Genomic DNA, 15,264 nt, shown 5'->3' with positions numbered 1-15,264 from the left:
TCCGCGGCATGTGGGATCTTCCCGGACCAGGACTCGAACCCGTGTCCCCTGCATTGGCAGGCGGATTCTTAACCACTGTGCCACCAGGGAAGCCCAAATAATCTAATATTATAGATTATTTCTTTTCTGAAAGAAACAAAGCTAAATTTTACTTATATTTTTAGGAAACTAAATATTTGGATATACCAAAGTATTTTGATAAGCTTTATGGATCATAAGTTCATTGAAAGTTTTCTACAGTGCTTTGTCTTAGAGTATATAAGAAAAAATCTCCTAATAGTAGGATTTTCCCAATGTTTAGGTGTCTAGAGACTCTTAGATAAGATTAAGAGTAATGACCACCACATTAAGTTTTGTAGTGATTTGCATGATTCCAAAGCAAGTGGAATTGACTCAGTATAAACATAAGTGTAAAGTTTTGAGCTATATTTAATACAGGGTTCTACTCTCATATAAATTAATTTTTAAGTATTAAACACTCCAATTTACCCCTGTAGTATTTTTCTTCTGTTAAGTAGAATATTTTGTATATTTTATTTTTGTTCAATGTGTTTTCTCTTTTCCCCTTTTTATAAATAACAGATATATACCCACCCCTGCCCCACCCCAAGTTAATCTAACAAATATATTATTGTTGTCATTTAATCTCAGAACTGGTGACAAGAAAAATGTAGCCTGGAAGGTACTTCCAAAGAAACCATGTAAAAATCTGATGAACACACTGAATAATTTGCACCAGCAGTTGGCAAAATGTAAGTGTATAATTTAATTAAAGGAAGTAATTTAATCTGAAGAAAGGACTCCAGCAACTTTGCCTTACGTGTAAAAGGATGGTGTTTACCTAAAGGAAAGTGTTTTTACAATCTTAAAGGCAAATGAGCATTAAAGCAAAATTTTTTAGAAGCTGAGTGGGAGATTTACAAAGTTAATATTTTACATCATAATAAAATTCAAAAAGAGATTAAGGTGATTATTTTCAAATACTATGGAAAAAATACTGGTTTCTACTTGTGTATTTTCTTTATACATAGAATAGAAAGTTAGTTTTGAAAATCTAAGACAGATGGTTTAAATGACATTAGAAAATGCTGATGATTTTTGTGGGTTGAGAGCAAGGTCATGTGCTTTTCACCTTCAGTAGATCTTAATGCTGTGCTTACCTCAAATAATTTGAAAATAGAAGCTTGCCAGAAGCATTCGGAAATTAATTAAAGTGAAAATTGATTAGGATATGGAGAATTTCAGTTCAAAGCTTACAATAAGAGTATCTTGATAGTGATCCAGAATTACCAATAAGAGGAATTAAGCCTTCATGTATCTAATCCTCTTGGTATTTTATACCAACAGTCCATTCAGGGTTCATAATTTAATACTTATTGTATAAAAAATGGTCAGTAATGGTGCAGCAATAGTTGAGGTTCTCATTTATGTATTAGGTGAAATATAAACATGGGAGGTGGCCTACATCCTCAAGGGTTCAAGGGTGCCTATAGAATAGTTGGAAAGAGACATGGAAAAAGACAGTGTTTACAAAGTAAACCTTATAACAAGTAGATAATTCAGAAGTGGCTCATAAGTATTGGGATATGAAAAAATGACATCAAATGGAACAAATTTTATACTATGGAACAAATAAATTATGTATGGAATTTTATTTAAGCTACTTAGTTAATTGCTTTCTAAAAATTCATGTGCTTCTTTTGAATAACTGAGAAGTCCAGCAGCTTTTGTAGCAGTATTTAAGTATTATTAAAATAAGTGAAATAACCCATCTGGCTCTACTGAAGGGTAGACTCTTACAGCTTAAAATTACAGGTTTAAACAATACTGATATTGTTATTCAGGATTATATATCACTTTACAGCTTCAGAGCACTTTCACATACATTCTTTTGTCTTTACAACTGTGAAGATACTAAGTTTGAGGGAGGTAGCTTGTCAGAGATCATACAGTTAATAAGGATGAAGCTAGGATTAAAACCTAGGCCTTCCATTCCAGTGCCCACGAACTTTTACTTTCTTAAACAATAAGAACTCCAAAAAAACCTCCCTAAGATGATTTATTGTTCCTCATATTTTAAGAAGTTTTAAAATTTTGAGGCAATCACAAACTTTGTTTCTGTGACCTTTTGAGAATAGATGTCCCCATCATCTCCAAATGAAGTGTATTTCCTACCAATAAGTACATTCTGTATCACTGCAGTATGCTATAACCATGAAAATCAGGAAGTTAACATTGACCATTACTACCATCCTTATCCTCAGACCAAATTCAAGTTTTGCTAGGGTTATATATTAAGGAGTTATGTAAACAAAGGGTTGAAGGAGCGTGAGCCCTTTTGAAAACACAACACATTTATTATTTTTCTTTCAATTTTATTGAGATATAATTGACATACAGGACTGTACAAGTTTAAGGTATGCAGCATAATGACTTGAATTACATATGCAGTGGATTTATAATTGATACCTTTATGAACATTAATTTTGACAGTTCTGGGGAAAACATTAACACTGTATTTCTTCACAGTGCAGCAGAGACCAAGAGACGATGGACTAATGGACTTAGCAATGAATGATTATGATTTTAATTCTGGAAAGAGGTTGCACATGATAGATTTGGAAATCCAAGAGGCATTTTTATGTTTCATGGCCTCTATTTTAAAAGGTTATAGATCATACTTAAGACCAATAACACAAGCCCCATCTGAGACAGCCACAGATGCAGCCTCTCTTTTTGCCCTACAAGGTGAGTGATTGCATAGTACTACAGCTTTCATATTATTGAGCTTAACCTTATGATGATTGCTTTCTGGGTTAGTAGCTCATATTTATCAAAATATACTTATCTATTTCAGGAGTATGTGAGTATCAGCTCAGTTGGTAATCCATTTCCATAGGACTGGTTATTTCTCAGGCACATTAGATATAATCCCATTAGCAAATATGCAGAAGAGACTATTTGAAAAGTACAGAGCTTCCTAACCATGTACCACTGCACTCTGTTGTGTCACAGATGCGTTAAGATATTGATGCTTTTAGCTTTCAGGGCAGCCTGGTGGTGTTGGGCAAGTGGAGGAGCCCCTGGGTTGGGGGATTTGAAAGATCTGGGTTCAAGTTCCTTTCCTATTGCTATCTTGGTCAGGTTACTTCCCCTTCAGGGGTGTTAGTTTCTTTTTCTGCAAAATAGTAGGCTGTGGGGGGTATAGATGACATGGTTGATCTAGTTCCTTCTAGCTCAAAAATTCTCTGAATCTATAAATGATATTATATATGCTAACATTACAAATTTATGTTGAACAGCTTTCTTAAGAAGCCGGGACCGGTCACATCAGAAATTCTATAACATGATGACCAAAACACAAATGTTTATTCGCTTCATTGAGGAATGTTCTTTTGTCAGTGATAAAGATGCAAGCCTGGCGTTTTTTGATGATTGTGTAGATAAAGTAAGTAATAGTATGTCTACAGTGCCGTAACTTATTTTGTGTGACTATTATAAATGTTATGAGTTACAGTTTCTATTTATAACTTAACCAACTTTTAACAAAATTTAAATTAATTCCATTTCATCACTGACCCTTTATTATGAAAGTTTTGGTGGCCTACTAGATGTTATAGACCACAACCTCTTAAGAGTACTTTGCAGGATTTTACCAAATTATGAGTTTTATTTTAGCAACCAGGTCTGTAACACTGCCTGTCCACTTACAGACTATGGGAGCTTTGTCCAAGCCTATGGACCTCTAACTTGATCATCCTTAATTTTCACCTCTCCTTTTGGTCTAAGGTGGATTGTCACATGCTGAGAGTAGGTGTAGAACATAACATTTCACCTGAATATTTCTACAATTTGGGAGTGCATTTGTAGCATAAATTAAGTGAATTAATTCTAGTATATTAAATTCATGTGTGAAACCTTTCCTGCCCCTGTAGTCCGCTATCATTAGTGGGATAGAGCAAAGTGGGTATCCATGGTGGATAGAGAGGAGCTTGGGAAACAGTGGCTCAAAGAGGGGTGTCAAAACCTGAATGGGTGAAGAAGGAGGAGCAGCCTAGCATGGGGTGTTGGAGCCCAAGCCAGGTGAGGAGAGCATCTATCCATGCAGGGGGTGGCCTAGCATGGGGGACCAGAGGACGAGCAGGATAAAGAGAGTGTCCACGCTGGAGGACAGACTATTTCCAGGGGTCAGAACCTAAACAGGATGCGTCCATGCAGACATGAGGACAGCACAGAGTGCAGAGTCTAAGCAAGGCAAGGACAGTGTCCCCACTGGGTAGGCCCAGCAAATGGGGTATCATAGTTTAATCTGGATGAGGGAGATGTCAGCCTGGTGGGGCAGAGGGTTGGTCTGGAAGGAGTTGTCAAAGCCAAATTAGGGTGAAGGAGTCATATGCATGGAGGAGGAGTGGTGTTGGAGATGGGAGATTGTTACATATGGAGGGATTGATCAAATTAATAAGTGCCATATGTGTCTTATAAAAATGATTTTCATCATGCAAGATGTAGAAGGAAAAACACTGCATTGGGAATCAGGAGAACTTTGATCTCAGGGTTCCTACTTGTGACTTTAGTCAAGTCATTTAGTCTTTCTGTGTTGTTTTCTTATGTACGTTTTAAAAGTATTGTGAGGAGAGATCATTATAACTGCATTTTTCACAGTGTTCAGAGTAGTGTTGTATGAACTATAAAGTAGGAAAATTTATGACGATTTTTATATTTTTCTGGTTTTTATTACAGTTTATAGATTAGTAGTTAATTTGGTTTTATTACTGCATGATGTAGAAATGTTCAACTTCTGAATGACTTACACATATGAAGAACAGGAACAAGTTCAGAGCCTTGTGGAGGAATTTACATTTTCCTTCAAATTGGAACACCTGAGGGATGATTGATGTGGAGAAATACTGTTTCTGGTGCTGATAGAGAGTTAACAAGCTAAGATGCCCAGAAATATCTACCCTAGTCCTTGAAATGCTTTAGAATAGGGAAAAGATGGATATATGTCAGTATTTGCTTAGAACTCATAATTCATTTTCCCACAGAAACACTGATATATGTGGTGATTAGCTGTAGTTCAGATGGTGCATGGCTACAGTGTTGTGCTAGAAATATGTATTAAATTTCTTTTTGGTGGATTGATATTCTAACCACCTTTTAGGACATTTTTTAAAGTCCAAATTTATTGTAGTATAATATACAAACAATAAATGCACCTTTGAAGTGTGTAGTTTGATAAGTTTTGGCAAATATAGATTTCCATGTAACCATGACTCCAAAACATAGAACATTTCTATCACCCTAGAAAGGATATTGTTTTGAGGGGAAATTCATTTTCTGTATTTTGAATAACCTATTTGTAGACAGACTTTTTTTTAATTTTTATTTTTTAAAAAATATTTATTGGACTTCCCTGGTGGTGCAGTGGTTAAGAATCCGCCTGCCAATGCAGGGTACACGGGTTCCCACATGCCACAGAGCAACTAATCCCGTGCGCCACAACTCCTGAGCCTGCGCTCTAGGGCCCAGGAGGCACAACTACTGAGCCCACGAGCCACAGCTACTGAAGCCCGCGCGCCTAGAACCTGTGCTCCGCAACAAGAGAAGTCACCACAATGAGAAGCCCGCGCACTGCAACGAAGAATAGCCCCCGCTCGACACAACTAGAGAAAGCCCACGTGCAGCAACAAAGACCCAACGCAGTCAAAAATAAATAAATAAATAAATAAAATTTTTTTTTTTAATTTAGGGAAGGCTCTTTTATTTATTTATTTATTTTTATATTTATTTTTGGCTATGTTGGGTCTTCGCCTCTGTGCGAGGGCTTCCTCCAGTTGCGGCAAGCGGGGGCCACTCTTCATCGCGGTGCGCGGGCCTCTTCACCATCGCGGCCTCTCTTGTTGCGGAGCACAGGCTCCAGACGCGCAGGCTCAGTAGTTGTGGCTCACGGGCCCAGTTGCTCCGCGGCACGTGGGATCCTCCCAGACCAGGGCTCGAACCCGTGTCCCCTGCATCAGCAGGCAGACTCTCAACCACTGCGCCACCAGGGAAGCCCAATAACTAATTTTTTAAAAATTTATTTATTTACTTATTTATTTATCTGGCTGCACTGGGTCTTAGTTGCGGCACACGGGATCTTCATTGCCACGTGCGGGAGCTTCGTTGCAGCATGCGGGATCTAGTTCCCTGAACAGGGATTGAACCCAGGCCCCCTGCATTGGGAGCACAAAGTCTTAACCGCTGGACCACCAGGGAAGTCCCTATAGACAGACTTTTAGAACTCTGCCTTTTTGTAAGTTGAGTTCTGCCTGTATAAAGCTTTGAAATCTTGTTTATTTTGAGAATTAATATTATAGCTCCTTGATAGTTTTGTCTTCATTGCAGCATTTACTAAGAACCTGGTTTTCAGTATTTTAATCAAATTTTTAAGTTTGCCTTATTTCTTGCTTATAAAGTTAAATATTAATAGAATAAATAAATAGAAAGTTGTGCTTTAAATAGAAAAGGTGTACAATGAATAGAAGAGTATGCTTTAAAGAATAATTTCTCTAAATCCCTTTTTACAGGAATAATTGTGTTGGTTTTTGTAAATAAAAATGATGTTTCTGACCAGCATGTACCTTGAAGGTTTTTCCTCTATCGTGCTGGGCTTCCACTGGTCATCTGTATGTACTCACTGAGCTGCCATTGTGAACAGTGGCATGTGTTTGGGTAACAGTTGTTCCTTGTGCCAAGTCAACTGAATCATAAGGGACCAAATTAGTGACAGGGTTTTGCTAATAGCATGCTTTAGCCAATAGATTTATTAATCCATATAGGAATACTGAATTAGTTGGAAGAATCCAGTTAACAGTGCAGAAGAGAGAAATCTTGTATTGTTCCGTTTTACTTTTTGCTCATTTTATGTGTCTTGTTTTCACAAGTTTGTGTTTCAGCTAAGAACTCATATAATACTATCACATGGTTTAAAAAATACTCATTAATATTGTAAGACATACATGACATAATTTGGCAAGGTACTTAGGGTATCATGTTCTAAGGAGAATATTTTATTACTGATAATTACTATTTTATATTGTCTAGGATTTTCTGAAAATAGGTCACCTGTTATTTAGTTGATAAGAGTCAAAATGCGAGGCGTGACTGGAGTGATTGCTTAAAGAATATAAATTCTGAGAAGTCTCAAAAAAGAAACAATCCAATTAAATGTGTAATTATTGTTTCTAGGCAGATTGTTTTCCTAAAATGCTATTTACCCATTCAAAGTCTAGATTCAACAAAATACCGCTTATATATAATGGATTAATGTTATACTTAAAGATTTTGATGATTATTAAGAAAATCAAAACTGAAAATTAACTCACTAAAACATAGTTACTTGTATTTGCTTTATTATAATTCAAAGAACTGTTTTATTAGAGAAAATAACAAAATGTAACAAAATCCAAAATATATCTTTTTTTTAGTTAAAAATGATCTTATTTTATTTGTGATGTCATAAAATATATCTTAATCTTCATATATAGTGAGAGTAGAGGTTAATTGTATTCCTAGTATTATTAAGCAGAACTCTCTGAAATAAATAATTACACAGTGCTGTTACTACTTTTCATATTTTAATACCACAGTTTAAGTGCATTCAACACAGCAAGTCAGTGCTTACTTTTAATCTGTAAACGGTTTTTGAATATCAGTAATACTTTTAAAATAGACATTCATGTGGGGTTATTCCTTAGTTGAGTGACTTTGAGCTTAATTTTTTAAGTGAACAGATCCCCTTACCTCTGGCAGTTTAGCTATGAAAAGTAAATAATATTAGATGTGCATTAAGTGCTTAAGATTGAGCAGAATCCATGACTAAGATTGAACAGAAATTGGATATATTCCTCTTTTGATCTTAGCCTATCCAAACGGAAAACATTTGACCAACTTTTAAAAAGCTGGAGTGAGTAATCCTGAATAGGAGTAAGAAAAACAATGTATGAAAATTATTTGAGTTTCATTTATGACTAATTTAAGAACCATGTGTTCTTGTTCTTCATATGATTGTATTTTAAATCCTTACAATCTGTTCCTATAGGATGCAGCTTAACTAAAAGCAGTTTTGTGCAACAAATAGCCTGGTAAGGTTTTTCTTGGTTTCCCAAGCATTCCTCTGCAGTGTTTTCTGAGCATTTTAATGTCTTGTGAAAAAATATGAAGAGAATATGAAAATTATTTTAATTTTATCCTGCCATGGGTGTTGGATTTCTTTTTTCTCCCAATAGAGACAGATGTCACTGTGCTTTCCAAAAGACAGAAATGCCCAACTGTTAAATGGAGGATTTATTACATGGCTGTTTTTGTAATGTTGAAATGAGCTTCTATTGGTAGACAAGCTAGGGGAAATATCTTTTACCAAGGTACTGAATTTACAGAGCACAATTGTAATATTTTAGTAGACTTTACTATACTTAGAATTAGGGTAGTTGTCCATGTCCACAGATTTTTTTCTATGCAAGCAAAGACACAGGTCTGACAGGGAGAAGCTGATAAATAAATAAAAATTTAAAAGCACCTGGTGCTCCCAGACAAGTAGTTCTCTTATAATGTTCCATTATGGAGACCGGAGTAGTTTCCAGCTTCCTTTCTAATGACCTTGGGTATTTGTTGGACCAGAGTAACCTTTTTATTCTAGTCCATCTCTTCTACTTTGTTATCATTGCTGCCCTTATAATTACATTAACCCCATTTCATCTGCATAAAAATGTTTGTGTATAGAGCTTCTCATTTGCTCTTGGGTTGTCCATGGATACCATATCCTACTAGGGATACCAGTGATTTTGAGTTATCATTGACATGTTCCTAATGTTGTTTTGTAAAGTAACAGGAAGTGTGGAAAATAAAAGGGAGGAAAAACTCCATAAGCCCAGTACCCTAATATCCACTTTACATTTACTTTCAATGTTTTTACAGAATTATAGTATACTTCCTAATTTTTCACATAACCAGATCTTATAAACATTTTTTATATGCTGCCAAATCTCTAAAAAGTAAAACATAGCCTAGTTTAAAAAGTCAAATGATTTTACAAGGCTTAGGTCACATTTTTTCCCCACCCCTAGTTTCTTTCTTTTTTTTTTTTTTTTTAATTTTTATTGGTGTATAGTTGATTTACAATGTTGTGTTAGTTTCAGGTGTGCAGCAAAGTGAATCAGTTATACATATATCCACTCTTTTTTTTTTTTTTTAAGATTCTTTCCCATATAGGCCATTACAGAGTATTGAGGGGAGTTCCCTGTGCTATACAGCAGGTTCCTGTTAGTTATCTATTTTATATATAGTAGTGTGTATATGTCAGTTGCAATCTCCCAGTTTATCCCTCCCGCCCCATCCCATGGTAACCATAAGTTTTTTTTCTACATCCGTGCCTCTACTTATGTTTTGTAAATAAATTCATTTGTACCCTTTTTTATGATTCCACATAGAAGCGACATCATAGGATATTTGCCTTCCTCAGTCTGACTTACTTCACTCAGAATGACAATCTCTAGGTCCATCCATGTTGCTGCAAATGGAATTATTTTGTTCTTTTTTTATGGCTGAGTGATACTCCATTGTATCTATGTACCACATCTTCTTTATCCATTCCTCTGTTGATGGACATTTAGGTTGCTTCCATGTCCTGGCTATTGTAAATAGTGCTGCAATGAACATTGGAGTGTATGTATCTTTTTGAATTATGGTTTTCTCCAGGTATATGCCCAGGAGTGGGATTGCTGGGTCATATGGTAGTTCTATTTCCCACCCCTAGTTTCTGTTCCCAAAGGTAAGCACTTTCTCTTTCAGCCATTTCATCAGTCATTTTCCTTAAGATTTCCAAATAATGTGTTGTTATTGCTGCTTATTGTTTTATATATTATCTATTAATGTCATATTTACCACCATCACCAAAATTCTCCCAATGTAGTTGGTCAGATGGTTGTTCAATGTTAATATTTTTATCACTGTATATAATCACAGGTAGGCCATATATATATTGTAGTTAAATTTCCTTTTATGTATGGACTTTTGTTTTCCCTGAAGTTAATAATTGCTATATTTCTTGTTTTGTGTGTATTATTAATTCATCTCCAAACTCTTCTATGAAGGTAAAAAATCTAAAATCTCTCAATTTTTCTAATATAATAAGTAATCTATCCGTTTGTTGGGTTTTTTTGTTTTTTTTTTTTTAAGTTCTTGCTGGAGCTTTCCATCTTTGTGTTCCAGTCTGAACTGACTGCTTTCTAGTCTGTCATTCACCATCATCTTGGAATTATACTGACCTCTCTCCGGATTTGTATCCCCTGCTTTCTGGCTTCAGTAACTTCTTTCTTGGTTTATTTCCTTGTTATGGTGAATCACAACTTTCAGTAGTTTAGTGAGAAAGAGTACATGGGAGATACATTTTTTGATGCCCTGCCTGTTTGCAAATTTCATTATTCTGCCTTAATACTTGAATGCTAATTTGGTCGGATGTAAAATCAAGTCATTACTGCATTGTCTTCTGGATTGTTATTGTTGAGAATAACATCTAGTCTAACAGTATCTTGATTTCTGATCTTCTGTGCCCAATCTCTTTTTCTGTCTGGAAGCATTTAAGATCCCTGATATTCTGAAATCACAAGGATATGCCTGGTGTCAGCCTTCTTTTCATCTCTGAGTTGGACACTTGTAGGCCCTTTTAATCTATGGACTCATGGCCTTCAAATTGTGGGGAATTTTCTTGCATTTTTTTCTTTCTTTTTCTTTCCTCCACTTTCTCTGTTCTCTGGTTCTGAAATACATATTTGTATATTGGCCCTCCTGGCCTGATCTGCTTAATTTTCTTTTTTTCTTTTTTTTTTTTCCCCATCCCATTTTCTGCCTCTCTGTCATTCATCTCCACTTTCTGGGAGATTTCTTCAATTTTATCTTTCATCCATTATAGTATACATTTTACCTCTGCTATCATGTTTGTAATTTCCATAGCTCCTTTTCATTCTCTGAATGTTCCTTTCTTTTTTTTCTTTCTTTGTAAATATTTATTTTTATTTTATTTATTTTTATTTATTTGGTTGCACCAGGTCTTAGTTGTGGCAGGCGGGCTCCTTAGTTGTGGCAGGCGGGCTCCTTAGTTGCGGCATGCATGTGGGATCTAGTTCCCTGACCAGGGATTGAACCCAGGCCCCCTGCATTGGGAGCGCAGAGTCTTAACCACTTAATCAGGGAAGTCCTTGAGTGCTCCTTGCTTATAGCATCTTCTTGTTTCACGGGTGTAGGCTTATTCATTTTAGTTGTTTTGAAGGTTTTTTTCCCCCTTGCATTGTCTCTGCTTCTTCTAAATTACCTTTTAATATTTGTTTACTTTATTCTATTTCAAGTTATTGGTTTTTTGTGTGATCTTTGGTTGGTATTTGTTGTCAAGTGTTAGGCACAGAGAACTCATTAGAGCTCTTTCTGGGAGGGTGGGGCTTGGAGCTTCCTTAGGTATGAGACTGATGATCATAAAGGAACTCAACTATTTCATTAGAGTCCCTATTTGATCAGTGTCTGCAGTTCTTTTCTTTTAGGCTACGTAGTTTCCCCAGGAGGTATCTCCAGTCTCAAGCCTGGAGTACATAAGCCTGACTGCAAGGATTCTCAGAGCTGAGTGGGGAAGGTAACTAAGATTTTCCACTTGTTGTCACATGTAGGCTTTTACTCACTTCACCTGTTTTTATTAACCTTCTTCATCTTCCTCAGCTCTGCCCAGCGTCCTCAAGTCTAAAGTCCCTCTGGTTCTTCACTCAGAAAGACCCAACCTAGTCTTATGCCATGTTGCGGAGAGGTAGTGGCCTAACTATACTGGGTTGGGCAAGGGATCTAGGAGTTCTTAAATGCAGGATTTAACTAATTCTCCCAATTCAACCCCACTTGCCCTCCCATCTTCAGGGGCATCATGCTTTTCATTCCTGACCTTTCTGGTGCTCCGTAGAGCAAAACGGCTGACTATTTGGGTGTTCTCCTCTATCCCCTCACCAGTGCCAGATATGTGGCTTTCAGCTTTCACAGGTCTCATCAGTCTACTTTGCAGCTTCTAAAATGTTTTGAACTCAGCTCTGCTGTTGTCTTCTCTCCAGTTCATTTTGTCATTGTCGTTGTTTTTTAATCTCCTTACTCTCATTTTGGTGAGATTTCAGGAAGGATTGAAGGTAAATTGTTGTGTTTAATTTGTCTTGTTCAACCAGGAGTCTGCATAACCTTCACTCTTTTCATTTTGAATGATTGTATATTTCATCTGTGTCATCCGTTATTCATTTACCTATTTTTTGACATGCAGATGACTTCCAATTTATTGCTATTGCAGTCCTACAAAAAAAAACATCTTTCATACTGATAGCTTTTTTTCATGTTAGGTTATTTTCTTAGAACTTATTCTAAGAAAGAATAACGTTTAAACACATCTTGCTTTCTAAAAAAGACTGTACCAGTTTTGAGTACCAGCAGGGTTTGTGATTATCCAACTTACTATATTTGTTGTATCATTGCTAGTTTTACCATATTAAAGTCTTTTTGACAGGCTAAAAAGAAAGGCACCTTCTTTTATACTGATTAACTTTCAAATATCCTTCAACAGAATTGAAATAAGTGCTTATTCTAAAAGCAATATAGTCTGCCTTGTTTAAATTTTTATTCTGAGCATTTATTACTTTTGTAATTTTTAAAAAGCAAATAAAAATAATATTCATTATTTTTAATTGGAAAGCAAATAACAATATAAAGAAAATTAATTGCCAGTAATACCATCACCCATCGGTAACATTTTGATAACAGATGTGTATGTGCATCTGTGTGTATGAGAGAAAGTGTGCACACCCAGAAATATACCTATATAACAGATATATGCACACTCTTAAGAAAATTAGAAGCACACTCTGTGTGTGTGTGTATACACACACACACACATTTGTATTATTTGGTAGTCTGATTTTTTCATTTATCATTATTTTGTGAACATTTTCTCCTGTCATTAATTATAATTCTGAAACACGCCTTAATTGTTGTCTAAAATGTCTGGATACACCATTAAAAACATTCTTTAATACTAGAGATTACAGCATGTAATGCTGTGAAATTGTAAACAACAATTTATAAAAGAAGACTCTGAATGTATCAACTCTTCCTAAAAGTTAGAAAAACTTTAAAGCTGTCCCTGTCCTTTTTTGGTATACTCTGCCCTAAATCCTTATCTTAAGATTTAACTTGTTAATAATTCTTGTTTTCCCATTTATTCCTGGCTGGTATGTGACATTAATTCTGTCTAACCTGGAAAAGTTCTCTGGGTTATATTTTGTCATGTGTTTGACATCTGGTTTAAATTAATGTCAGTGTTGTGCTCTTTAGTTTATGAGTGCCTTTTGGGAAGTTTAGATTCTATGAAGTTTTTATTTTTTATGACTATTACCTTACCATAGAGTATCTAGGGGAAATAGTACTACTAAAATGCTTTAAATATTGATGTGACTAGAATTTAATTCAAATGTGCTTCTACAAATGCTGGAAGAACTTAGGGAAATTTGTTATATTTAGTAGAAATCAAAGACAGAACCCAGTATTCTCAACACACACACACGTACGTTTTAATATTATTATATGTTAATATAATAATATTTTTAAAAATAGTATTTCTTGAATAAATTTTCATTATTCAAAATGCAAAAATAACATTAAAAGGTATATATTGGGAAATCTGGTCCTGTCCCATTCTTGTCCACTCCCTTCATCTCCTCTTAGCCAAATAGATAATTACTTTTTTTTTTTTTTTCCTATTTTTGGCCACGCTGCTGTGTGGCATGCAGGATCTTAGTTCCCGCCCAGGGATCGAACCTGCGCCCCCTGCAGTGGAAGCGCAGCGTCCTAACCACTGGACAGCCAGGGAATTCCCTTTTTTTTTTTTTTAAGTATTCCTTTATGTGACTACAAGCAAAAAATGAATATGTGTTCTTATTTTTCCCTCTTTCTTTTTTTTTTTAATTTAAAAAATTTTTCCCTCTTTCTTACTTAAAAGATAGTATACTATATACATTGTCCTGCATCTTATTATTTTCACTTAATTATCCTGGAGAGCTTTATATAGTGCTACGTAGAGAACTTGCTCATTCTTTTTTTTAAAAAAAATAGTTCCTTAGTATCCAGTTGTGTAAATGGTTTATTTAACCATTCCCCTATAAACAAACACTTGTCTGGCGAATGTATTTTTTTAATGTATGTTTTTTAAACTCCTTCAGGTGGATATGGACAAGAGTGGTGAAGTGCGACTTATAGAACTGGATGAATCTTTCAAAAGTGAACATACTGTTTTTGTAACACCACCTGAGATCCCCCATCTACCCAATGGTGAAGAACCCCCTTTACAGTACAGGTATTCAAGAGGCAGAATGTTTGAGATTGAAAGAGAGAAGCAATCCATCATCTGTGACGTAGCTTTCTAAGGACTGTGGTATTTTCAAAAATCCAAACTTTACAGATCCCTAATTTTTAGGTGGTAAGCAAGCTTATCCCACATCCATTACTAAGTTTTGAGGTATAAAAAGAAAAAATATATAATTTTGCATTCTATAGACTTAAGAAGCTCTCTATATCTGCATAAGTATATGTTCTCATAAATGTTGATTAAGAAGTTAGGGCCCACCCCACCAAAATGCAGCACTTTTATTACAGAATTTTTATTTTTGTTTCTCCCTAAGGCTGGTTTCCTCACTTTCATCCCCTCCCCCAACACAGGCTGGTTAATGTAACCTTGGTTTACAAAAGGATTATCAACTATACTTCAATTTTTTAAAAAAGGATTAAATCTAATTTAGAGTCGATATTTGTGGCCTTGATTTGGATGATATGATTTTTTTAGGCTTTTAATTTTTCCATGAGTTTTATAAAGTCAAGGAAATTCAGAACTATTGGGATTGGTCATTGTTAATTTAGGAAATTTGGTCAGGTACTGTGCTAAGTGCTTGGTATAGACTTGAATGATCCACTGGTCTCGTTTTCAAGTCTAGTGGGAAAGAGGAAAACTCTGAGCGCAGTGATAGGGTTATGATAGAGGTAGATTTATTATACATCTGTATATCTATATATGTATTTATATATATACACACAGATATATATTATATATAACATTTGTTATAACTAGAGGTAGTTTCTAGTATACCATTAAAATGGCATTTCCTTTTAGATTTTTTAAATTCTTCAATAATAATTTCTTATTTAAAGATTCTAAAACCATTT

At 35.3% G+C, this 15,264-nt stretch overlaps 1 protein-coding gene across 4 annotated transcripts in view; it reads left to right on the top strand.

Annotated features, from left to right (window-relative positions):
- Nucleotides 1-15,264, top strand: part of DENND4A (DENN domain containing 4A) — a 132,838-nt gene that overhangs the window by 73,409 nt on the left and 44,165 nt on the right. For all 4 annotated transcript variants that reach the window (XM_068553905.1, XM_068553896.1, XM_068553914.1 and 1 more), the window contains 4 exons: nt 652-752; nt 2,530-2,748; nt 3,303-3,448; nt 14,268-14,401. In XM_068553905.1, coding sequence (XP_068410006.1) covers nt 652-752; nt 2,530-2,748; nt 3,303-3,448; nt 14,268-14,401 — 600 coding nt within the window. The remainder of the gene's footprint in view (nt 1-651; nt 753-2,529; nt 2,749-3,302; nt 3,449-14,267; nt 14,402-15,264) is intronic.

This window comes from Eschrichtius robustus, chromosome 1, assembly GCF_028021215.1.
Source record: "Eschrichtius robustus isolate mEscRob2 chromosome 1, mEscRob2.pri, whole genome shotgun sequence".
NCBI lineage: Eukaryota > Metazoa > Chordata > Mammalia > Artiodactyla > Eschrichtiidae > Eschrichtius > Eschrichtius robustus.
Note: the sequence above shows the minus strand (reverse complement) of the source record. Positions and strands in the feature narration are given on the sequence as shown.